Source organism: Venturia canescens, chromosome 6 (genome assembly GCF_019457755.1).
Source record: "Venturia canescens isolate UGA chromosome 6, ASM1945775v1, whole genome shotgun sequence".
NCBI lineage: Eukaryota > Metazoa > Arthropoda > Insecta > Hymenoptera > Ichneumonidae > Venturia > Venturia canescens.
The window spans coordinates 4,197,497-4,223,532 of record NC_057426.1 but is presented as its reverse complement, the minus strand read 5'-3'; the positions used below and the strand labels follow the sequence as shown (position 1 = coordinate 4,223,532).

At 38.5% G+C, this 26,036-nt stretch overlaps 2 protein-coding genes across 6 annotated transcripts in view; one reads left to right on the top strand and one right to left on the bottom strand.

The window, feature by feature from the left end:
- The window catches only part of LOC122412659 (paramyosin, long form-like), a 14,382-nt gene extending 10,883 nt beyond the window's left edge, over positions 1 to 3,499 (top strand). Inside the window, exons 13-16 of the mRNA XM_043422378.1 lie at positions 215 to 410; positions 554 to 682; positions 780 to 1,151; positions 1,399 to 3,499. Coding sequence (XP_043278313.1) covers positions 215 to 410; positions 554 to 682; positions 780 to 1,151; positions 1,399 to 1,797 — 1,096 coding nt within the window. The 3' untranslated portion in view covers positions 1,798 to 3,499. The remainder of the gene's footprint in view (positions 1 to 214; positions 411 to 553; positions 683 to 779; positions 1,152 to 1,398) is intronic.
- On the bottom strand, positions 2,806 to 26,036 carry babo (TGF-beta receptor type-1 babo). 5 transcript variants are annotated; one of them, XR_006261409.1, is made up of 11 exons: positions 25,004 to 26,034; positions 23,732 to 24,076; positions 21,742 to 21,853; positions 15,493 to 15,677; positions 12,124 to 12,357; positions 11,594 to 11,827; positions 11,127 to 11,467; positions 10,799 to 11,038; positions 10,422 to 10,728; positions 3,763 to 3,859; positions 2,806 to 3,646 (listed from the first exon to the last, which is right to left on the bottom strand). XR_006261409.1 is itself a non-coding variant. In XM_043422381.1 (9 exons), exons 2-9 carry the CDS (start codon positions 23,814 to 23,816, stop codon positions 10,606 to 10,608), a joined length of 1,551 nt encoding a protein of 516 aa, XP_043278316.1. In that variant the 5' UTR covers positions 23,817 to 24,076; positions 25,004 to 26,036; the 3' UTR covers positions 4,111 to 10,605. The 5 variants fall into 5 exon arrangements, 4 of the variants coding, with proteins under 4 accessions (XP_043278316.1, XP_043278318.1, XP_043278315.1 ...); XM_043422381.1 differs by lacking the exons at positions 2,806 to 3,646; positions 3,763 to 3,859 and having other exon boundaries at positions 4,111 to 10,728; positions 11,594 to 11,824; positions 25,004 to 26,036; XM_043422383.1 differs by lacking the exons at positions 2,806 to 3,646; positions 3,763 to 3,859; positions 15,493 to 15,677 and adding an exon at positions 19,499 to 19,650 and having other exon boundaries at positions 4,111 to 10,728.

The window sequence follows — 26,036 nt, the reverse complement described above, 5'->3', positions numbered from 1 at the left end:
CTCACAAAAACTGAGACCTCGAGCTCTGACGATACAAAAAATTTGAACCAGGAAAATATTCCCATCAATGGTATAAAACCTGAAAATTCGTGGTGCATCATGAATTAATGTTCCCAAATATTTACTCGCTGCCCGTTTGATCATTCGTTATTTCCATTATTCGGTCGATTTAAATAACTCTGAATTAATCGATTTTACAACGAAATAATTACAGCAAGCAAACGAGCATCGAGATCGAACAATTGAACGCTCGCGTCGTCGAGGCTGAAACGAAACTCAAGACCGAAGTGCAGCGAATCAAGAAGAAGCTGCAGATTCAGATAACCGAACTCGAGCTCTCACTCGATGTTGCAAACAAGAACAATATTGATCTTCAAAAGACGATCAAGAAGCAGTCGCTCACACTTACGGTGAGTCTCCGAGAAGCTCGTTAAGTTCGTTGTTTTGCAATTTAGAGTATAAATCGGTCAATAAAATGTAGCGAAATGATTATCGCGATAAAATAATGGTCGAATTGAAAAAGAAAACTTGATTAAGAATGTTTTGATTTCAGGAACTGCAAGCTCATTACGACGAGGTTCAGCGCCAGTTGCAGGTGACCCTCGATCAACTTGGCATCAGCCAGCGTCGTTTACAATCTTTGACTGCTGAGCTCGAAGAAGTTCGCGGCAACTACGAATCCGTAAGAATTTTTGTTCCTCGATGTAGGCGAGATTAACTCAAAAATGATAAAGAAGAACGTTCGGTCGATGAAACATGATTCGCGATTAATTTGACAGGCACTTCGGGCCAAGAGGACCGTCGAGCAGCAGTACGAAGAATCGGTCAGTCGAATCAACGAGCTTACGACGATAAACGTGAACATTGCATCGTCGAAGGCAAAGATTGAACAAGAATTGACAGCTCTTGCCGGTGATTACGAGGAAGTTACGAAAGAACTTAGAGTCAGCGACGAAAGATATCAGCGTGTACAGAACGAGTTTAAGCACACCGTTGAAATTTTGCACGAAGAACAAGAGCGTATCGTCAAGATCGAAGCTATCAAGAAATCTCTCGAGATCGAAGTTAAGAATCTCTCGATTCGTCTCGAGGAGGTCGAGGCCAATGCGATTGTCGGTGGTAAACGCATCATCAGCAAGCTCGAGGCCAGAGTGAGTATTCCATACGTTTGCATCCAAAATTCACTCTTTTTTTCGTCTGAACATCATTTTCGATCAAAAAAATCCGGCCCAGCCAACTTCTTGGTTTGTGAAAACTTTTTTTCCGTTCAATAAATTTCCGTCAGATTTTACGATAATGGAACGAAATAGTTCAATAAATCCGAATAGAAGTTGAAAAAATAGCGATTCGGACAGACTCGCGCGAGGAACGAAGTGTACACGAAACGTTGAATTCCAGATCCGCGATTTGGAATTGGAATTGGACGAGGAGAAGCGCAGGCACTCGGAGACGGTGAAGATACTCCGCAAGAAGGAGCGTCACATCAAGGAAGTGATGATTCAGGTTGAGGAGGACGCCAAGAACGTCTCGTTGCTCCAGGAGTCTTTGGACAAAGCGTGCCAGAAGGTCAACATCTACAAGAGGCAATTGCAGGAGCAAGAGGGTATGTCGCAGCAGAGCGTTACGCGAGTGCGTCGTTTCCAGAGAGAATTGGAAGCTGCGGAAGATCGTGCCGACACGGCTGAGAGCAATTTGACGCTGATCCGTGCGAAGCACCGTAGTTTCGTAACGACCTCCTCAGTCCCCGGATCCCAGGTCTACCTTGTCCAGGAGACGAGGCGAGAGGAGAGCATGTAAAGAAAAACCAAATACTGATGAAAAAAACCGCGTCTCGATCTAAGGAAAAAAAAAAGATATTAAAAAAAAAAGTATAAAAAAAACACACACACACACAGCCAAAAATACCGCTCAGTCCTACCCCAAAAGCGAAAAGATAATAATGAAAAAAAAAAAAAACAAAAGAAACGCCTGGAACCCTCCGTGAATGCGAACCTAGCGTGCAATATCGCTGAGCCGAATAATGAGATTAAAATAAAAGCATACGCACACTCGACCACACTCATACACGAACACTCGAACGTTTTTTTGAAAAAAAAAATCATTAAATTGCGTCCTTTCCAACGTTATTATGTTACTCTCGATCTTACTGTAGCGATAGTGAAAAAAAAAAGAAGAAAAAGAAACAACCAAAAAATGACAAAAATAGGCCACATTCGATCTAGTCAACCTCTCCTTTTCGAATGGAAATACGAAAGAGTAAATGACCTGCTCGAGGAAATCGCCTTTGTATAGGCGACGACGAACAAAGCCGCTTTTCTATTCGTTCGTTTCTCGTGCGGAGATCGTTGAGCGCGCAGGACAACCCGTCACCGAGATGCCATGGTTTTTTTTTTTTTGCAAGAATTCTCATGAACCAACTCTGAAGGAAATAATACGAATATCACCGAAACTTCATCTCCGTTAATGACACAAATATTTATATAAAATCGAGAAAGAAAAAAATGTTAATCGTGCAAACGCAAACACTTAACGGAACATCTCACAAACACACGAACACGCACCCACAGAGACGATCGCCCGCTGGATTTGTTAAGAAACTATTTTATTTTTATAAAAGAGAAAATAAGTGAGATATAGAGCGGTTGACACACGCACACACGGACACGAAGATGGTAGATTTTTGGGTGTTGCACTCGGCCAATATTTCTTATTGTCGCACCGCAGACGAGGAAACAAGGAAAATCTCAAAATCACTATCAAATGACAATGAATAACGTCGATAATGGACACGGAGATTCGATTGTGAAGCTCAAACTTTCGAGTGCTATTCGCTTGCGATAACAATATTATAATTCACTACGAAAAAAAATCCAAAACGTTTTTTTTTACCTTCAGGATCTCGAATCAGTGTAGCCACGAAAAAAATCAAAACCATAAATCTATCTACGAATACGAACGAATTGTAAAGATTCGAGTACACTCGATCGACACTCGATATCGCGACGAATTCCAACATTTTCAGCGACAAAACAATAAAAAGTCTTCGCTTCGTCCACGAGGAGGAAAACACATCGAAATATACCGTCAGATCAAATGAACAACAAATCCAAAGAAAGATAAATTGCATTATTATACTACTTACCGAACATCATCTCACTTCTAAAGAAAACATCGCACCGACCGATGATTATCGGTATGTCTATTTATACATGTGTATACCCCCCACAGTTATACATTTATACATAGATGTACGAATAATCCTCATTTTAATTTATCGTTAAAGTAAGGAAAAAAATAAATACGTATACACGTCTACCAAACGTACATACATATTGTATTTAAATATTAATAATAATAATAATAATAATAATAATTCTACTCTACTACTACATAGATAGGTATTATTTTGCCCATTCACAGAGCCTCGTTGTACGACATACACATTAACCTGTGTCAACATATATAATTTAATAATAAACTGAAACGCGTACGTACGAAATTTCGGATTATCTCGTCGCTGGCTTCTCTCCTTTTCTCTCGTTTCCAAGCATCCTTCGCAATTGTTGGTCGTACGATTGTGTCGTCTATTATTCAAGTTCGATCGAGTTCGATGGATATGAGCTGAGATGAGGTTTGTGCAGTGGATCTGTTGAGGTCCAGAAAAAAAGTTCATTGTGAGATGGAGTTGAACGTTTGGGAAGGGAAGTGAAATTTTAAGGTTGAATTATTGGATTCGTTGATTGAAATAAATCGTAAGGTCACCTTGTATCACTTCACGAGATCGATGGAATCCCAAATGGGGTGAAATTTTGACCAGGCTGAACCGTAGAGAGCCTCGAGGCAATCGCAATATGGAAATCTGAAATAATAATTTTCTTATATTTGGAAAATCGAATGAAACTTTTAATTGGTATTTTCTCGTTCTTTTTTTCAATCGAGTTGAAAAAATTCATTGATTTTTATGGAGGAAAGTGCACAGATGGAGTGCTCAAAAGGTGCTGAAGACTCAGGACAGCTAATCAGAATTCGTATGATTTTGATGTTTCTTAAAAATATTTTTTTTTCAGGATGGTCGAGAATTTGGGAGAAAAATAACAAGTTGACGAACAGTTAAATTTTTTTGTTCGTTTATTTTTATGTTTTCCTTTTGAAAGTAAATTTCTTTATTCCAGCGAATTACTTGTATTCCAACCACAATGGTGTTTGTCGTAGTATGATCAACCGAGCACATTCGTCGTTCGAAGGATCGCAAAAACTCGAAATCTCCTTGATGCGTGGCTGCGATTTTCACAGTCGGAGTATTCCAGCTGATTAAAAAAAATGAAACTACCGGTATTGAATGATGATCCGTACAAAATGTATGACTCGCGATCTCCATCGAGCGAGCTCTCATTTCGAGTTTTCACGAGCCTCGAAGCCCATTTTTCATCGCGTCACAAAAAATCATGAATTATTATTAAAACATTAGATACGATAATATATCTATCAACGTTATCCATATAACCTCGTTCGTCAACGTATACACTCACGCAGACTCATTCGCGCTTTCCTCGCAACACATTACTTTGCCTTCGCAAACAAAAACGATACATTGCAAAAGGTCGGAGCACAATATGGAATTTCGAAAGAATAACGAATAAAAATGTTGACGAAATTTCATGAAAAAACGAGACAGCACGCATCCGTGTTTTCAATTCAAAATTCCTACGCTTCGTTTACGGAATATTTCATAATTATTAATCATTATTGTAATATATTAGCAGACTATAATGAATATTGTTACACAATCGTTAATGTATCTGAACGCTTTTTTAAAAAACGTTGTATTTTTTTATTTATTTTCATTTCATCTATTGGTCAATCGGGATTCGACTCTTTTTGTTTCGCGTCAATATTTTTCTGTCTTTGTGTTCGTGTGATTTGGTACTGTGTGTGAGACGTGTGCGCCATCGGGAATTCTATTTTATAATTGGTAGATCTGAGTGTGTCTGTGTATGTGTTTTCAATAAAGTAATGAGGAAAATGAATATTGAAAAAGAACGTTACACACTTGTCAATTTTCAATCCCAAGCTTCTCACAATTATTGGCTTTGAATCAAGTGTCGGGGGTTGGAGTTTTAAAAAATGTTGAAATAATTGAAAACGGTAACTCGAAACGCGCCTACTGCTCTTGTGAAAACGTGCTGTCCGCCCTTATCGCTGCGAACATGACTAATGTTTCACTGAATTCTATTTTTTCAATTTTCGACACGTCAATGTGGCAAAGGAAATAAAATATATAAATTATTCGCATACCTATCGATTATTCTTTTTCTCGTGTCATTTACAAATTAAAAACGATAATTTAAAAATTGTTAGAAAAACCGTCCACCGGATCTTCGCGACTTTGTATAATCGCCTACGTTCGCTTAACCAAATTTACGAATTATCGTCGTTCGTGCTCCTCTCGTCGCTTGATAACCACGCACTTACACCCTCCTTTTCATTATTCTTTATGTACAGAGTATCATACACGGAAAAAAATAGCCGGAGGAAAGGAGACCCGAAGAGGCGCGACAGCATCGATGGAACAATCAATCGTCACAAATTACTTATTCCGCACACAAATATTATTTGCGTTATGAATTTTACGTGGGTGAGCAATCGTTGGAAACCCTGAGAAACTTTTAAAGAAATAAATTTTTCGCTTTTCAATCGCACTGAAACATTTCGGACGCATTTATTTATCAATGTTGAGTTTTTAAACGAAAAGCTGAAGAAAAATTTCAAGTTTCGAAGACATTCGTTCCGTCCGAATCACGGTAATTAAGGTTTTCCCTTTGAAAAATCCATTGTTATATTAATATTTTCTCGGAATAAATAACGAAGAGAGATCGGTGGATTTTTCACAATAAATTAGCAAATTTCGAATAAAAATATTTATAATCGAAATACAAAAAAATTTCCAAAAATATCAGTTATTAAACTGTGTGATCGCTTGTCGACTTCGATGAATTCGTGACCTCGAGAAAACAATAATAAAAAAAAAAATGATATCGATCGTTTCCCACGGAATATTAGGGGAGAAAAATATTTTATAACTGCAAACGAATCCGGAATGAAATTATTACAACGTAATAGTTATCATACACATAAAATAGTACTCGTGGTCGGTGGAAGAGAGTGAAGAGCAATAAATAAAAAACAGAGAAAGTTGAAGGTATAAAAGAGGATAGGAAGGCAAATATCGACTAACGATTTATTTCAATAATATATATTCCGGATACGTTTGCATCGAGAGGTAGAAAAGATGCAGATTTAAAATGGAGTGAAAGGAACCCTCAAACGCGACGATTAAAATTCTAAAAATCGAACATAGTTTGAAAAAGTAGTTCAACAATTTGTTTCTTTCGATCGTTACTTTTCGTTTTCCTTTTTTCCCATGTTTTATGTTTCTCTTACTTCTCCTATTCTAATATAGTACGTGTACGTATTTATGTATGCATAAAAACTAGACATAATATAGTGCGGATATCGTTCTAGAGGTACCTAAATCTTTTCCTAATGCCGTTGGCTCATTTTCATAATGTTTTTTTTTCTCTTTTGTTTTTCTTCTTTCGTGTTTCGTTTCCATTATCATCCTTTGTAAACTCGCCAAATTTTCGTAATCTCTCTCTCTCTCTCTCTCTCTATCACTTGTATCAATAATTTGTACAGTCGGGGGTTCAACGTCGGAGCAGGTAGGGAGATAGGCGTACGCGTACACGCGTTTATTTATATTCACAATCCTATGATTATATTTATACAATTTTTTCGGAGCATGGGTTGAAAACTCGTGTGGTTTATTGGCAGTTTGGCTGTTTTATCGGTTACATCGAAGTGAGATAGGACTGTTTCGTGTTCTACAGGGCCCAGCAGTTTTGCACATGGTTCCATAGATTCAAGAAAGAAAAAAAACCAATCAAGTAGAACTGTTTATAGTGACGTTAAAAAACATCAATCGTCTGGACAATATGGGAAATTCTATTCACGTTGAACAAAAAATGTTGTTAAATTCATTTCAATTGAATGGGAAGCTATTTACTTCGTGCACTTTCCGCTTCGTGAATAGCCAATGGCAAATGTGATTCAGTAAAGACGATTAAACTCCGGTGTATTAATCACCGTTACATTATTCATATGTGAATTCTGGGGTAGAAAATCAGGGAGAAAAAGGCGAAGAGGGATATGCTGTTCGGTAGCTTTTTGCAAAGCTATTTCATTTTTCCAACACTATAAGAACGAATTGATTGTGCATTCAAGAGAGAGGAATGAAGAGAGAATGTGAGAACGTAGCTCACGTATATTTTTGTCTGGGTGAACAAACTGCTGTGTATCTCGATTTAGTTAACTTTTTTTTTCGTCAGGTATTGGCACAAGATTGTACTAAATGGTTTGATAAACCTGTAAGAGAGATTGCGTCGATACTTCACGTCACAATGGTTAAAAACGATAAATATATATTTACTATTATATCATATATTATGTGTTATGCCTGTATCATATATGTAACATATACATAATGTCGGGATAATATAAATGAATTATTTTAAGGGTAACCGCACAACGCGAAGCTTCGACGTATTTAAATTATCGTTAATTACGTATTAAAATTAACCTACGTGTAATAGGAATGTATGAAGAGAGTTTTGGGCTTCGTAGGGGAGTTAAGAAAGGGAAATAATTGTCTCGCTATCGACTTGCACGAACGGTACAATTGTTTCGCGTCATTCGTCACGAGATTCGAGACGCGTTGCTCCTCGACTATGTTCTTTTTTTCCATAGTTTGTTTTTGCCTTTTAATTATTAATCGTACTAGTACGAATATTAGTTTCAGTCTTTGTGTGAATTGCGATCCACGAGCGTGGACTTTAGCAGCGTGTTCTGATTCAGAAATAGTAAAACCTAGCGAAAATTCATCGTAAATATTGCTGACTGCCGAGTTTTCGTCTTTCGAATATTTCGAGCGTTCAACTCCATTGACTATGAACGCGACTCCCGGATATCGAAGTTTTAAAATTCGTCATGATAAAGATCGCGCGTTGTTGGAGCCCGACAAAGTCGACCCCTTTCATTCACCAATCTCTGAAGTTTTGCAATGGCAAAAATATATTTTTGCAGATTTCGTTGTTGGGTTACGTTCAAAGAAAGACCAATGAAATGTAAAAATGTTGAGCACAGTGGTGTAAGAGTGAGAAAAACCAAACTCGTCAAATCTCGAGGCAAATATAAGTCAACGATAGATACGACGATTTTCAAACAGTATACGTTGTCAGACAATCGAGAAACGACGAAAAAAGTATGTTATTGAAAAAATTAAGATATCTTAAAAGATTCAACTGCTGGGCCTTCGTAGAATTATTCAGTCTAAACTGTAGTGTATGAATTGTTGTCGAATAGAAAAAGAATGGAAAAATACGATACACGCGTATAATTTGCGTTCTCTCAGTTATTTGTTATTTGTTTTTGTATATATATATATATATATATATGTATATATGTATAAACTCATGATGGAACACTCCGAAGACTCTTACGTTTGCTATTGGATGACCATGATTTGTTCTTTTTTCTCCTGTTTCTATATATTTTTGTTCTTTTTTCATAATTCACCACACATGCTCGCAATTTCTAACCCTTGATTTTCTATATCCAGTCGTATAACGTCCGCACTCTCACTCTCAACGGTTCTAGTACTATGTAATTTCCTTTGGGAATAACAGTCCCGAGACAAGTGACAAAAAATCATTTCTCGGTTTCGTGTGACTCTGTACTTTTTTCTTGTGTGATTTTTTTTTGTTCGTTCTCATTTCACTGCTCTTTACCTATCAGACCAATCTTTTACGTCTCCGACTCTCCATAAAACTACGCTAGCAATTTACATCTAATGCAATCCCGTCACTTCGTGGATTTGTTCACGAAACATTTTTCTTCCTCTTTTCTTTACTTTTATGATAAATTCTTTGCACGTACATTTCCAGCCGAAATTCCAATCGCTAGCAATTTCAGTACTCAGTGGAAAATTCATCAATGAATATTTGCATGATTTCCTTTCACAAATCAATTTGGCGTTTATTTTGCGTGAAATTCAAATTTTTGTTTTACCGTTCAAGTTCAAAATAAATTTTGTTAAAGTTTAGCCAAAAAAAGTGTTGACCGAGTGAAATGTTTGGCTGGAAAAGTAGCTGCAAGAGTTCTCAATCGTGTAATTTCATACATTTTTATACTTAAACTTTGCATCGATAATTATCCAAATAAACTCGTTGGATTCTATCGGTAATGCAACTTATTTTTAAATCCCCGTACCGAAGTCTACAAATGAAAAAATTCCCCGAAAATAGAGTTCTCTCTTGTGATTAAATTTTGTCGTCGATTCACGATTTCAAATTTTTCTTTCGTCATCGGTTTTATATATTTTCTCGTTCTCCCACATTTCTTGTTCTTTTACGCACGCAGACATACAGACAACATTCGTCAAAATCATCTAATCGTTCCCAAATACAATATTCCGCTCACATAGCACCCTTAAACCTCAGCCTTGACGCGTTACAAAGGAAACACTTTCGAAATAGTCGCGCAATAATTCCGATTAACGAGTTAGGATATTGCACCCATTTTCTTTCTCGTTAAACGCTCTCCATATGGAATATTATTTTTTTTCAACTCTTCCCCCCCCCCCCCCCTCTTCCATCTTATCCGCGATTTTTCATTCATTTTTGAGCAAAAACATTCGGGTGTGCTTATAACGTTAAAACAAATCGTATCGCTCGCATGTACTCGTGTACATTTATCGTAATTTTTTGTTTTTGGTTTGTTTTTATTTTTTTCGTTAATTTTTAGGTCATACGTATGTCACCGATATATTGACGGCTCAAAGGCAGTGCTAACACTCCTTGTAATTCATGTCTGGAGCCTTATACGAAAATATTGAGGCCAACGAAGACCAATGGAGTTTTCGCGCTCAAAAAAGTTCATCCCAATAAATTTATTTTCTTGGAGGCGCGCAAACAATTTCGAGCACTTTCGATATATTCATTTAGTCATTCTTAACCGAGCGTGATTCGAATTCTTTTTAAAATGGTATTCAAGATTGAGACACGATCGAATGAAAGGAATTATTTTGGTTTTATCGAGACACTTGAATCTCGATTCGAACTCGAAGGCCTTGGCCAGTGCGGGCACAACATTTTTATCGTAGCTGAGAACCGCTCGTTGAACGAAACGAGGGGTTCGCCAAATTAATTATTATGTATATTTAAAAAAAAAAAAAATAAAAAAAAACCTTGCCAGAAACGAACAGGTTTCTGGAACAATTGATCTCTCGGCACTTTTGCGCATATTTCCGGATAGGAATGATTTACGTAACAGTTTTTATATTTATTGTTATACTTATAGCTGCACACCTCGTCGAAATCCTGTTGATGGAGGATCTCATTCGAGCGTTTCGATGCGACACAAGTGCATCATTTTTAATGTCACGATCTTTCACCACGAAAGTTCTCGAAACAGTTGAAAAATGAGGATTTTGTTCGTCTGTTCGTAAAATACGATGATTTATTTGTTTCTTCGCCCGTTTTTCTTCTTTCACTACTTCAGATCTTCCATGGCGCCATAATTCGCTAGAGATTTTTTAATCCTCAGTGCAGTTAATCTCGCCGCTGCGTTGTGATACCAACACTCTTTCATCACTTTCGACATAACTTGAAGTGCCTGAGGGAAGAAAAACAAAATGAAATATCGTTTCGATACAAGCTCCAACGATACGCCTCAGTCCACTTACTTCAATCGATTGCCATCGGTTCGGTATCGATGGCCTCTGTCTGTCGGTGCAAACGACTTTGCGCATTTCCTCGATCGTCGGATCGGACGGTACCAAATCATAAAATGGTAATTGATACTCATCGTGTATACCACCGACGTTGCATCGCCTCGCTATTTCCCATAGAATCAAGCCGAGCGCATAAACGTCTGCTCTCTTGAACGAATCGAAATGATTCATATTTATCGCCTCCTCGAGAACCTGGAAAATATGGAAGCACGTGCATTCATAAAAGCCGGAAATTCCAAGCTTTCATTGAAGATATCGCAATAAGTGAAGTGCAAATTACCTCGGGAGCCATATATCGCTTAGTTCCAACCCTGTTGTTCAACTGTATATCTACCGTGTCGGTGATGACGTCATGACGAACAGCAAGACCCAAATCACCAATGGCACACGTGCCATTCGTCTTAACCAGAATGTTCTTTGACTTTAAATCCCTATGAGCGATCGCTGGTTTTCCCTGAGTGCCAACAATCTCCATATGCAAATGTGCAAGTCCCGTAGCCATTGATAGGGCCATTCTGATCATTCCGTTCGTGTCGACGGTCGAGCGATTCAGGTAATCAAAGAGCGAGCCTTTCTCGTGATAATCCGTGATTAGCCATAACTGCGTCCAAGTTCCATTATCTGCGAATAACATTTTTATCAGTTTTCTTGCTACCAGTTCCTCAATACAATCATAGTTATTTGTCAAAATTTTTGTCTCGATTTTTCTTAATGATAATATGACCTTTCATAAGATTCGTATCGTACCTTTGTTATCGGCAGCTATGAAACCGAGAATATTATCATGCCTGAGCATAACAGTCTGATATATTTCGGCCTCTCTGAACCACGATCTCTCTTCTCGCGAGCTGAAAATTTTCACAGCGACATTTTCACCCCGCCAGCGTCCACGCCAGACCTCACCAAACCGCCCTTTGCCGATTGTCTCGACGAGCTGGATTTGGCGGGCTATACTCCGTTGTACCAACAGCGGCAGGCCTACTTGATTTACAAAATAATCCAGAAACGTGCGAATTTCAATATCGATGTCATTATGAAAAATATTGGAAAATCAAATTACAGAAACTCAAATTAATAACAGAAATGCGTTTACCTACTTTTCATAAAATATTCTGATTAACCATTTTTTAAATTCGAATATCAGATTTTATTACGAATTTGAACGTAATTCAATCACATTTTATAGAATTTTGAATGGATAAAAAGACCCAAATTTCCTATTTTCGTTAAAATAGTTAAAATAAATATCGATTTGGATAGACTTGAACTAGGCTTACCTGAGCCACTACCGCTCGTGGTCATTTCCAGCATGTCTCTGATGGTAACACCACCGAGAATGGGTCGATCGGGTGCTTCGAGTGAATCGTCTGGGAAGTGTCTCGCCGGTCTTCTCCGAGTCATGTGGATATGATAAACCACCATAACGACAACGCAAATAGCGCAGATTGGTAGCGCTATCGTCAATGCCATTTTCCATGTTGCCCACGCCCCGACCCCTCCGTTCGATGTAACTTTTGTTCACACATATAATTATCCGTTAAAGCGTGATCGATCATTGTTCGTTCGTAGATCAGAATCGAGGAAACGGTACTTCAGCTCAAAATTACGTTACGCGAATGAGTTTTCGTCTCTAATGTAATTCAAGGCCGAGGTAATGAGCGATCGATTCTGACGTAGCATTTGAGAAAATAGAAATTCGAAAAAGGCCAGGTACGAACCCACTTGCATGCATTTTTAAAAAAATACGAATGCAGCACACGATTAGTGGCGCGATAACACGAAAAAGCGTGCATAAAAGCTCATAAATCCCGACTTTTCGAGCATTCGATCAGTTGTGCAATAAAAGCATTAAAATTATGAAAACACACTATCAGGATGCTTTCTTGAATGCTAATTTTCATGCGTGCAGCGAAGCAGTTGATTTTTCGCAAAAATGAATAATAAGCAAAAGGCTCGTTGTGAATGGCTTCTCCAACGACTTCGTAAGCTCCCTCGTGATAATTCTTCGGATGGTTTGAGCGTAATCACGGAATTTAAGGGCGTAGAAATAATTAAGGGCGTGAGGTGAGATCGATCTTACAGGAACGCAATCACTCGATTATAATCGACTGAATGAAGATTGGTGCAAACAATTTTATCGTGATCATTCGTAAGATTTCCCCTGTTTCTTTTTTGTCATATCGTTTTTGCCAGAGCATCAGACATTGGGGCAACGAAGTTTCGTAACTTGGAATCGTCACGTTACCAAAACATGCGAAACACTTAATCATAAAATTTGATTAACCGAATCTCTAATTAACTTGGCCCAAAAATCATTCATGTCGATTCTAATATAGATTAAGCAGCACTGATGAAAAAAAATACGAAAAAACTGTATCCAGGGGATAAAAATGTACAATAAAATTCGATAAGTTGCGATAAGCGCAACAAAAGGAGAGGGAAACATGGATTCGATAATGTCTGCCGTACTCTGACGACGTAGGTGACGATGTTTCGTTAACAACGATCGTCTCCAAGCTGCGACGAAGGTCTCGAGGTGAGATGATGATCTCACTCGAATTTAGCTTACCTGCGAAAAGCCATCGTGGCGAGATTGGAGTAATTCGATTGACAAACTGGGGATGCGATTAATAGGTTACTAGTTGTGAAATAAAAAAACCAAGAACTCGGAAGAGCGTTTGAAGTTGTTAGTAATTGAAGGCAAACGGAAATGGGATTTTCGAAAGTAGAGTTTTTCCTGCATGAAGTTTATCGCGCGATTCACGAGATGCGAGGAGGGCCGTGATAATTGAAACCCCAACGTTCTCAATGAAACATTCGTACGTGCTGCATGTATTGAGACTTGGAATGAGAACCATCGCACCAGTGAGCCAGAGACGAATTCAAAAACTTTCCGTTCGACCACTCGCGCTCTCGTTTGGCTAACGAACAACTCGATTTTGCTTTGTTTACGGGATTAAGGGGCTCGAATCAACTTATATCGAGAACGAATAAAAATTCTGTTGAAAGCTTCGAGATAAATCATGCTTAAAGCTCCAGAGCAATTTTAATATTGTCATTTTTCATTGATGACTACTCGGAGTCCTTGACAAATCGATTGTTATTTTATTCAGGAGATTGGCGGTCATTGAGTTCATTTGAGAGGCGAACGTTTCACACGATTCGGATTCCACACAATGCGAACGCGTCGAGAATTGAGAGACGAATGGATCGTTGGAAAAATGCAAGGGAAGCGATCCGCCATGTTTTTTTTTTTTTTTGTAGAAATGTGTGCAGTCGATTTTTCCAATGTTTGGAGCACCAAAATGAGTACACAAAAAGTCATGCTTCCCACAAAAATCCCTTTGACAAATGCGTCGGGGAGGGGACACCGCCGATGAGAATTTTTTTCCTTTTTCCAACGGTCGTTGGCGAAATCATGCTCAAATCCGAAGGAACGAATACCAACGAAACAAATGGAATGATCGATAATCAGTTGACGATTTCAATGGAGATTAATGTCGCGATAATCATTATTTTATCAATAAAATGCCTGTAATTATCCCATGGGGAACCGCCTACGAGGAATTTCAATCGACTTTGTGTACCGAGCTGAAGATCAAACTGAGAGATGAGAACGAAATGGATACATTTTTTGTTACTTTATTGAGCAAACTTGACCGTTTTTCGATGCAAAAATGTTAATCGGTCAGAAGCAACGAGCAATTTGAACTATCCGGTACTTGGCGTGTCTCGACAACGTAGATCTCGCGTGGTTAGTCGTATTACGTGGACAAAAGGTTGTGATTGTAATTGGCAAAGTAGCCTGTCTCGGAGCGCGATCGAGCTCTCCGGCGGATCGTGTCTGAAAGCAAACCGCGTCGATGCGATAATTTATTATTTACGGTGATTTACCAACGTGGGCGTGGCCACGATCGTTCGACACTTTGTGAACTCTGATAAACCCGCGTCATCGCTTCTTCGGATGTAGATATAGCTACGAAAATAGGTCCGAACAAATGAGTCGTAAATCCTCGTCGACACTCGCGCGTATTTTCACTCATATTTTTTCCTCGTTTTTTGTCATCGTCCGCGCCAACGTATTTCGCTTTTAAAAGTAATTTGCATCAACGTCATACAAAATCTGCGAGAATTGATGCGAGATTGGACTCTCGTCGACGTTTATCGATGAAAAAGTATCGGGAGATCCAAATCAAAATGCAGATACAGCGGTAGAAAAAGTAATTGAAAAATCCATCGAATAAAACGCAATTTTCTCCAGAACTCGTTGAATCGCTCGTTCCTAAGTTGGTATTTTTGTCGCAGTCGAGTTGAGAAAGAAAATGAATAACAGCTTTTGCCAACAGCTCGGTACATGGAAATCGATCAACAAAACACCACAAAAGGAAATTCTTTTACGACGATTCATAAAGTGGGGGAACGAGGCTCTGATATGGACCACAATAAAATAGAACGAGAGATAAATGTCGATGGGTGAACACAAGCACCGAACAACTGACAAAGAAGCATCGATTCTGTAAACAATTGACAGATGTGACACGGTGATTTATCCGAAGCGAAAGTGTGGTGGTGACCGAGGGCGGATAATGTGTCGTTTCTCTATCGAAAATGTATTTTCTGCGTTTTCTCGAAAAATCGCTTCGTACCACGTGGAGAAGAATCTGCGGTTATCTTAGAGGGAAGGGATGGCTTGAGATGACGATTGCAGTAATCAACGTTATCGCAACAGGCTACGACGAATTCACCGCCTCCTGGAGTTTTCAATGTGTCATTTGTCGTACACCATATGGAGTACTCGGGCACTGGGAAGAACCGCGTCTTAGAATAACACCTGAGAACAATATTCTGCGTCACGAAAATGCTACAAATAATCATTCGTACGTTAGATCCTTCCGAGGAGCTTCGGAGGACGAGAAATAAAGGAAATTTTGCATTTTTCTTCTTGGTTAAAGAAAAAGCTGTTTTTTTTTTTAAGGAAAATCGTGGAAAGTAATTTACAGGGATATCTGAGAGAGAGGGAACGTTCGAGTAATCAGGGAAACTTAAAGAAGGATTTTAAGTATGCACACTGAATAGCCGAGTACTGAAAAGAGAAAAAATCAACGAAAGATATTAGTCGTAATCAAGCATTATTATGTTTCATACAAATCAGCGAATATAAATACGTGAACACTGGAAAATAATATATTTCATGATTACTCAAAATGAAATTCGCTTCTTCCATAAAGGAGTTTTTTTACTTTGAATAATATTATTATTTCAGTGACACGCCAATGAGTATACAGTTATAGTGCAATGGAAAATATTGCTACAGAAATACGAGTTTACACGGAGTTCTTATTCGTAAGGGGAAGTTGAAATACTGTAGAGCTTATTCGAGACGTTTTATTAATTTAATATTGAAGGACAATTGTGTGAAGAACAAAGTACCAAGATCATGCTCAGCAGAGACGATTTTCATTCGTTTGGACGGAAATCGTTCAAGTTATTCGTCAAGTTTTCTCGTGATCGTTGATTGCATAAAATGGCTTTTTCTTACAACTACAGAAACATTGCACCAAGAATGGAATTGAATCACGAAAAAGATTCGAAAATAATTGACTCAACACTTTTCATTCCACGAATAAAAACGATTGATTTTTTCGGTTTAAAAATGAATAAATTGATGCCGAAACCCCCGAATTTAGTGCAGCTACAAACAATTCATTCGAAGATTAGAAAATGGTTTTTTTTCTAAAAAAAAGATGAAATATTTACAAGGAATCTACCATTACGAGCTTCTCGACTTTCCTCTTTCTGTTTTTCACTACTCTAACACGTCAAACTCCCATAGATGCATGTCCGTGAGCAACAAAATTCGAAAGCGAATATCGAGGTACAAAATCCTACGAAGGTGGCACATGGTCCGTGTTTGATTTTTTAATTTGGCACCTTTCGGAGTATTTTCTCGAAAGGTGAAACTTTCGCTGCAGATTAAAAATGAGGGAAATTTTTAAGTAAAGAAGCTTCAAAATATCCATTAATTTTCATCCAAATTATCCAAAACTCGAATTTTATCAGGGGATTTAATGATTGACAAAAAAAAAACGATTTTTGAGAATCTTCGAGAGAAAATCAGAAGGTGAAACTGGAGCGGAACGATCTTAACCAAACTTCAGATCATCTTTTTTATTGTTTATTTTTTCTTTCTTAATTGAATGGGGCTACACGAAACTGGGAAGAGGACAGCAGTGTCAGGGCTAGCAATTAGAAGGACGACGCGAGAGTGAGACGATGAGAAAACGTGAGGAAGGAAAGACATTTGGATCGAGAAGGTATTAATTTTCAATTTATTCGAAGCTTCGGTCCAATTTTGACCGTGGACGTTGAGGCGTCCGAATATTCATCAAAATACCCGAACTGAGTCAACGATAATAATCAAGCCCAAACGATTATTCTTCGTTACTTAATTGTTTTTTTTTTCCCCCGTTTTTCGTTCCTCGTTCTTCCGCCGTGAGCATTGACGTCACGCACGTTTCATACGAGCTTAATCAAATGGACGCGTCGTCATTGCGAACTTCCTTCATTACATCGATTTTCTCTTTCGACTTTTTTCTGTTTCAGATCGTTATGAAGAGATACTGAATTGAATGGGATCGAAAAAAATGTTGATATCGAGTTATGAATAGAAGCAGGAAAACAACGAGTGGAAACCTGCACGCTTTGCAGATTCGTTTTTATTCGTAAATCAACTATAATGTTTGTCGATAATAATTTATGTGTACGAGCATAATTAACGCGACTCGTCATAAATACTGCAACAATATCATTATTTTCCTTGGAACAAGGAATCGTGGTAGAAAAGTGCTTCGAAAAATAACTTGGAATAGGAAATTCAAGAAATCTCGTTGCATTCCATCAAAATTTGTTTATCTTTTATTCTGGTTTGGCCAATCAGAAAAACGTTTTCACATGAAAACTTTGAGGATGCGAAAAATCAGCAAATTCGTATGATTCATGGTGAGAGAAAAAAGGAACAGGGATTCATGAGTCTTGGAGGAGTTTCGTTAATATTCGGAGTTTGGAAAGTTCCGGAGTACTCGGCCACGGAGGTTGTTTATTTATAAATAGCGAGGCAGTGCTAGTTGAAAAAAGTCATGAGAGAGGAGAAACACGAAATCGAGCAAAAAGTATAGTGAAGAATAAACGCCTGTGCGGGAAACATCAGAAATAAGAAAATAGTGCGAGAGTTCAAAGGAGACAGAAATCGAAGAAGGCAGGCGATAGAAATAATAAAACGCGTGAGAGAAAAAGAGAAAGAGAGAGAGAGAGAGCGATACAGAGAATCTACGCGGAGTGCAAAAACCTAGTATTTCCTGTGCCACCTCCTCCCAAATCTTACAACAACCTTTTGCATTAAGGAGAGAAAAAAAAGGAAAAAAAATAGTTAAAAATAATTCCCAGGGCAAGGAGGACTGTACCTTCTCTGGTGCTGGGATGCAGCTGGGGGTTCAGATCTCGATTGCAAAAATCTTCTCTGCAGCACTCGATGACAAAGGTCGTGTTCATCGAGTCGCTCGTCATGCAGAAGATGAGCGGTTCGGGCTGGGACGACAGCTGTTTGTGCACGCACCTTCAAACCCCAATTTTATCGAAACAACATTTGTTTTGTGCCCTTTTTATTGCATCGACTTAATGAATTAAAATGAAGTGGAACACACACACGCGCACGCATACACGCACACGCACGCACAGCTTCTAGACCGTGGAAAAAACGTTGAATTTTGGAGACCGAGGATCGAAATATCGACGTGTGTGTACAGCGGATTATTTCCCGACTCACGCGATCGGTCAATAACTTTATTTTTCTTCTTTTCATTAAACCTCTTATATACGATTGAACGATTGCGATGGTGATATTGTTATTGGGAATTTGAGATCATTCGTGTGTGAGATTAAGTGAAACAACCCTCGACGTCAAAATCACGCGAGAGAAATCACGCAAGAGAAAGGAAAACGAAAAATAAAAACGTTATAGCGATGAAAGGATGAAAATAAATAAAAAATCTTAAATCGAACACCGTGCAACGTAACATCTTACGAATACCTGGAAACTCTCGTAGCCTCTCTTACGTTCGGTTTCGATTTTCTTTCTTAAAGATCAATAAAAAAAAAAAAATAAAAAAATAAAAAAAAACATGGCCAAGCTCATGGGGAGAAAAAAAGGATTCACGTTCAAAACAGCGATGGCAAACATACTTACGCGATTGTCATTGAGATGGCATGGATAAAACGTGAAAAAAAAGTAAAAAAACACGACAAACGAATAAAACGAAAAAATTAATGTACACGAAAAAGTAACGGAAAAAAAGTCTTCGGCCTCAAAAAATGCAGTTAATAAACACTTGGCCTGCTCATCTTCCTTCATTATTTTCCTACTCGCAACAGCGACAAAAAACCCGAAAATCCGAGACAAATGAAGAATTATTATTTTTATTAACGTCTTTATGAGGTTATTAAAGTAAAAGTCATTAAAAACGTTAAAAAGTTCGAGTTATTATTGCTTTTAATTTTTATATATTGTTTTTTGCTTTTTGTTTTTTTGGCTTGGTCAAAATGCCGCACACACATCGCTGGCCAAATCCTTTGGTGGCGCATTATTATGCTTTGTACCTTTGGGCGAATCAGGCGCCTCAGGAGATAGTAAAACCGGATATACATTCTCGTTGCAGTATTCTTTATCGCAGCAGACTCCCGAAAGATCGTAGCCCTGTTTGCAGTCACGGGGATCTTCCGGTGGGAACCAATTTCCTTGGTCGAGACACCTTTGATGGGTTTTGTTTTGTTTTGTTTTTTTTTTTTTAATTTTTTTTTTCAAAGTCTTTTTCAACAAATACTTGGGATTTTTTTAACTCAGCTAATGTTATTTCGGGTCACAGTGGCAAGGGGTTTGCACGAGTAACGAGGCCATCGATATTCATGAATTTTTGTCTCGTCCGAGAATGAATTATTTTATCCTAACGAAATTAGGAATTGGCCGATTGAAAATCGACCACGAAACTCAACGAAGATTCATGACGAAACTTCCAATTTGATTTCTTTGAGAATATTCATATTTTGGTGAGCTTCTTTGCATAAACTTTCTATTGTTTTTTGGGAATAAAGCATTCTGGCGAATTAAAGTATCAATATTTTCGTCACTATTTGACCTCTGACCATATCGAGCAACGGTCCGAGTCCCTGATTCGTTGGCACGTACGAAAATAATTACAACAGGATAGAATATAAAATGATCGGGGAATTAAATTATTCCTCGCATTCGATGATATCGATCCAGTAATTAATCGACCGGCTAAAATACTGCGTTGCGATGTCGCGCCCAAATAATTGAGTTTGATGGAAAAAATAATTGAAGCAATCGAAAGGAACGAAATTCCAATGTAATGTCCACGTAAAATTTGAATTTCCTTCCAAAATTTGTTTCAATCGTCATATGAGAATGTTTCTTCGTTCAAAAATTCCGATTATCAATTCAATGAAAGGAAGAAAAGGGGGAGGAAGACCCTTGAAATAAAATGTAAAAAAATCTTGTTAAATCTTAATTAATTAATTAATTAATTGAAATTAAGAGCAAAAGGTTTGTTGCCCGACGAACAAACGTGTCCCTGACCCGAGCAAATCGTCGAAGTCTTCCCTCGATTCCCTGCTCCTCATGAATATGAACGTTATTATTGGAGGCATTGATAATAATCGTATCTCGTCATGTTATGTGAACGGACGTATTTCGCGGGTTGGCCCACACCCGTTTTTCGCGTTTGGCCCCAATCTGTATCCGAGTTTCGCGAGGGGAAAAGGAGCAGGAGGAGGAAGGGCAACAAAACGAGTGTGCGGGGGTTACCATCGCGACGAATCGGCATAGCAAAAGAGATAGCGGTACTCCGAACGGGCCGGCTCGTGGGATTGCGCCAAATTACTCGCCGCAGCATAACGAAAAAACAACAATAAAATGAGGGGAAAAAACGGAGAAATGAGATATAAAAAAAAGGAGAAAACGACCGGATTCGTCGATTCTACGCGCTCCCGTCCCTTCGACTAATCGATCATCACGAATTTTCTGACACTTATTCTCGTGAGTGAGACGCGTTACCGGCACATTCCAAAAGCCTGGCTCTCATGAAGATTTTTCAGTTTTTCATTTTACAGACGTGGAACAACGTACCGAAAGGATTTTTTGATTCGAGCTAGCTTTTTAATGTTCAAAGCAACTGAAACTTTTAGCTGACAATCGAAAAAATGTACAAATTTCCGACGATAATAAAAAAATCGACTCTTTAGGTCTGACTGATCGAGACCTTCCATTGTTCTCCAATTAATGAGACAACCAGCACAATTGCAGATATTAAATCGACTGTTGACCGAGAATCCTTATCTTAAAAATTGCCTGAATGAATTTTCTATCTTGAGAGGAATTTTTAGTAAGAAATTTGCGAAGGTTCAAACAACAAAATTCATTATCTGCATAAGTTAATAAATTCAGTGCCAGAATTTTCATAGTGAGAAGAGCTTCGAAAATATAATTTCATAGATTAATTTTGTGTTTTCAACTCGAACGAAAATAAATTTTGAAACCGACAATTTTGGAAGGAGCGATGCTAAGAATTTCGATGATGTTGGAGTTCAGTGTTGTCAGAAATGATAGAGAAACAATATTCTCGCGACTTTGAATTCCGACGAGGCAAGAAGACTGACGTAAAAATGATTGTTTCACTCCCACGTTGGAAACTCCAGTCATCATCGTTTCAGCGATAGCGACGAATAAAGAATTTCAAAAAATCCTAACGAAAAGTTGTTTCTACTCCTTGTGAGTGGAACAAAAAGTGTTATTAACGAGTGCTTTTTCGTCGGCATTAACTCACCTGCGAGCATGAGTTATTCCATCCTTGTCGAGGTTAGTACTCGCGAAACAATAGCCATCGGTCTCGCAAGTGTAATTAGTATCGGCACAGATATCACAATAGCACTTGAGACCTGAAAAAAAAATTGATAAATTTGTAGTAAGCAGCATTGAAAAAGTGAGAGCAGGTATGTGAGGTAAGATGCGTCTAAAAATTGAATTAAAAAAGTTTCGTCATGTGGGATGTGAATTGAGAACGAAATATAAACATTCTTATCTCTGACATCGTGAAATATTAGCGGTGCACGGATCCCACCTGCGTCTTCGTTTTTGTAATAAAATGTTCTTACGTAAATCATCGGTTTCTGTCGCTCGACATTTTTTGTATTTCAACTTTTTTTCTCTTTCAGTGTCAACGGTAATAAAAACGTCTAATCGATGTAATTGTATCTGGAGAACCAGTTTTTCTCCTCTTTTCAAAGCAAACAATTCCCATTCGACGTTCTATTTATTATTCAACGTTAATTATGTAACGCACACTTTTTTCACCTCGTCAAGCATCAAGAAAAAGTCGCAGATGGTTCGACAAATTGCTCCATTACTAGCAAAAATACATGAAAAAGAAAAACGAGAAATTTCGTGTTTATTGTAAATGGAAATTTCTCGAGATCTCTCTTCGCGCGAACCCAAATGGTGAGGGACTTTCGTCGAGTCTCGAGACAGAACGAGTTTAATCAAGTTATTAGGCCGTACGCACACGCCCACGCATCATTGGCCCAGCTCATGGCTGCTACGACTTTGAAGACTCTCGCTTTCGTCAGCTCATTTCACGATTCGTACAATTTTTGGCAAATACCACATCGCTAATCTTCGTCTTCTCAATTTTATGAGAAAAAAAACCAACTCGAGTAACATCAAACTCGAAAAACCACAAAAAAACAAACACTCAATCAATTGATCGAAAATAATTGAAAGTATTTGAAAAATCTTGACGCGCCAATTGTTTCAGTAAAATTCTGCAACTGGATCACCGAACCAGTTGCAGACCAAGGGAATGAAAAATTCTCGGATCTTAGAACATAATCATCGAAATACGAGCTCCTGTTACCAATGACGTCACAAATTTAGCTGCGTCAGCTCAAATCACATGGTATACTTAGCTGGTACTGTCAGCTGTTTGAATCACTGACTGTATATCTATAAATAGCGCTACGTCTGTTAAGTGTCTCGCCGAATTTTTCGCTCCTCGACGCAATTTTTGGGATGCTCCTTCGCGAATAACGCGACACGATTGTGCACGCAACGAACATTTCAGATTCGGCGTTCTTTCAAATGGATTTGAGTTAATTGAAGAAAATATTTTCCTTCTCAAAGAAAATTCATGCCCGTCAAAATAAAAAAATGTGGGATCTCGCGAGACTTTGAAGCTGCTTCGAGCCCTCCATTCGGAGAAACGAGACGCGGTGCTTCGATGTTATCGGAAAAGCTACGAGAATTTATCCAAGGGGGTTGAGATAAACGGGAAAATGTCTGGAGAGTTCGGGCGGTATTTCTCGTTGTGTAAACACAATCGTAAGCGCTGCCGGGCAACGAGAATCGTGACATTGTCTCCGAAAATCATTGGACGAAGCAGGCGCGCATGGAGCGAGGAAGAAATCGCGCCAGAGAGCAGCAGGTGGAGGTGGCACTTGCCAATCAATTTTTAATTCGCTCAGACATTCAATTTTCGATGTTCCTCGACGTCTCAGTACGGACGTATCGATTTTTCGATGCTTTGAAATGACGATGAAACTTGTCCCAAGGATATTCTGTTTCGTGATAAAACAGAATCGGCAAAAATATCATCGAGTGAGAAGAAAGCGTTTTTAGCTGGAACGTCAGTTTTGAAGGTTGTAAAAAATCCCTGAAAACTTGGTGTTTTAGTGCCAAATTAATAAATTTTCGGAGAGAACGTGAGCGAGGGAAAAAAATTGTATAGTCAAATAAAAATAAAAGGTGAGTCAAGATCTTACCATCGACCGGGCACAGGATGTGAATTATCGAAAAGATCGCGAGGCCTATTATGCCAGCGGTCCCGATGCTCCTGACGCTTCTCATCCTCGCTGACGAAGATTTATCCGGTGTTTGGCGAAGGAAAGAAAAACAGGCAAAATCGCATACACACGCGCGGAGAGCGGCACACGCGTGAGTCGAGAGAAACACGAGCCCAATGTAAGGGGTTTCCGAATCAGTGGGAAGAGTCTTGTCGATGTGAAATCCCGAGTCGTCGACGTCCCCGAAGTCGAAGAAAATAAGACGTTGCTCCACCAATGGACAAAGTCAATATCATCGTGTCGTTGTGCATTCGACGAGCCAACCTGTCAAACGAGGACAAATCATTTTTCAGTTTTCTCATTTACTGACGTTCCGAATAAATCAACAAGTTGGTGGAAATTCATCCGCGAAGCGATGACCTCCTGTTAGCACTCACTGACAAATCACTTTTTTTATTAACCCCTCAATTTTCATGATTCCCAAATTTCCGTAGTTCAAAGCCCACAAAAGTGAATAAAAGAGTCAATTTTTATTTTTCACTGTCTACGTTACTTTGGCAGTTCTTCTTCTGGGCTCGGAAAAGTTTGGATCATTTTTCACGACGAAATGAATTCGGTGCAAAAGAAAAAACAATTCAAATCAATCTTAGCGACGCGACATTCACGAGCGTCCATGCAACCTGAAATATTTTGTTCGCATTGAATCGTCATAATTTATTTTTTCATCAACTTCCTAGGCGATTGTATTTTTATTAAAATTCTGTAATTGCATAACAAAATATTTCGAACGGATTGATTCAGTTTTTTCAAACTTTTACGGATCATCGCTAATTTATGAACTGAGAATGTCCGAATACTCTCGAACATTCTTCATTGAATTATAAGTTTCAGACATTAAAGAAAGATTGAACCCTCTAATTAATAAGATAACCTAGTTATTGTGCAATTTATTAATCTTACAATGCAATGTTTTTCCGAGCCAATGTGACGTTTTTTTCAGCATGCACACTTGAAAAAATTTTCATCCACGATACTGAATCGTATTCAGCTTTTCACCGTTGTAGTACAACAATTTTTATTCGTAAATTTGTGAAATTGAAAGATCGAGTGTGGATTGAAGAAAAAGTTATAAAATGGTGGTCGAAATTTACACCAAAAAGTTAAACATAAATTGAGCGAAATAACGTACTCGATCGACAGAAGAGAAGACATCAACAGTTGGGATCGGAAAAAAAAACAAAAATGTCATACCTATTGTCGAAAAATGGCACACTCCAAATGAACACGCAATATACTCGACTCGTCGATACGTGTTATTCTCTCTTCGTTCGGTTTTTTCTCACGTACTCGCGTGGTTTCGTAGATCCGTTGGCATTGATTGCATTAGTAAAATAGGATCGATTTAGTCGATTGCTTTTCGTTTGTTAAATATTCTATCGACGCAATTTAGTAACCACCCTTTTCGCGTAGAACGAAATATTTTTGTATTGTTCCACGAAACTTGTCGTTTCGTGGTCGGAGAACCAAAAGAAAGAGCAGGACACCAAAACTACGAAAGTCTTTCTTTCGCGTTTATTCCTTCGAAAACACACACACGCGCTTTTTCGCTATTTTCCTTTCTCTCTTTCTCCAATACACGCAATGATATTCTTGCCTTTTTAGAGACTCTCGTGCGTTCCCCGATCGATCCAAGCTTTTTCGCGCAACGCACACAACTCTAGACTCCCGTTCAACGATGGTTCACACGCCGGCACTTCGTCGAACACTATCGACGTTTTTTTTTCACCCTTTATCACGGATAATAACGCATAATTCACGCCGCGTAACTGCACACAATCGCATAAACTTTATTAAATTCGTAATATTTCGTGGGGTAACGAGACGCCGCCATTTTACACACGCCGATAGGACACTGACGTATACATATATATTTATACGCGCATACATACGTATACAAGTAAAATTTGCAAAGAACGAAAAACCACACTGTTACGTTATGTTGTTCCTCGACATTTGTGCACAATCTGTTCAACTGTACTCATGAAAAAACTGGACGACTCGAGCATCGCAAAAATCTTGTCAACATCTCATCAACAGGAATGGCACTACTACTCGATCGCCGCATCTTTTTACCATCTCATTCGATCTCTCGTGTGTAACTGCCACAAATATTCTCACTCCTTCCCCCTCGATTTTTTTACTTTCCGGCAATGACTGAACACCCGCGGAATTAGAGAAGGGGTTTTTCTCGTCACTACCTGACACTGCTCGCACCTAATGATTC

Bases quoted from the DNA above. Each gene is read 5' to 3' on its own strand.
- babo (XM_043422380.1), bottom strand. From the start codon at position 23,816: ATGAGAAGCGTCAGGAGCATCGGGACCGCTGGCATAATAGGCCTCGCG. The intron at 21,854-23,731 runs GTAAGATCTTGA...TTTTTTTTTCAG, and splicing joins CATCCTGTGCCCGGTCGATG to GTCTCAAGTGCTATTGTGAT. The intron at 11,039-11,126 runs GTAATTTGCACT...CATATTTTCCAG, and splicing joins AGCGATATATGGCTCCCGAG to GTTCTCGAGGAGGCGATAAA.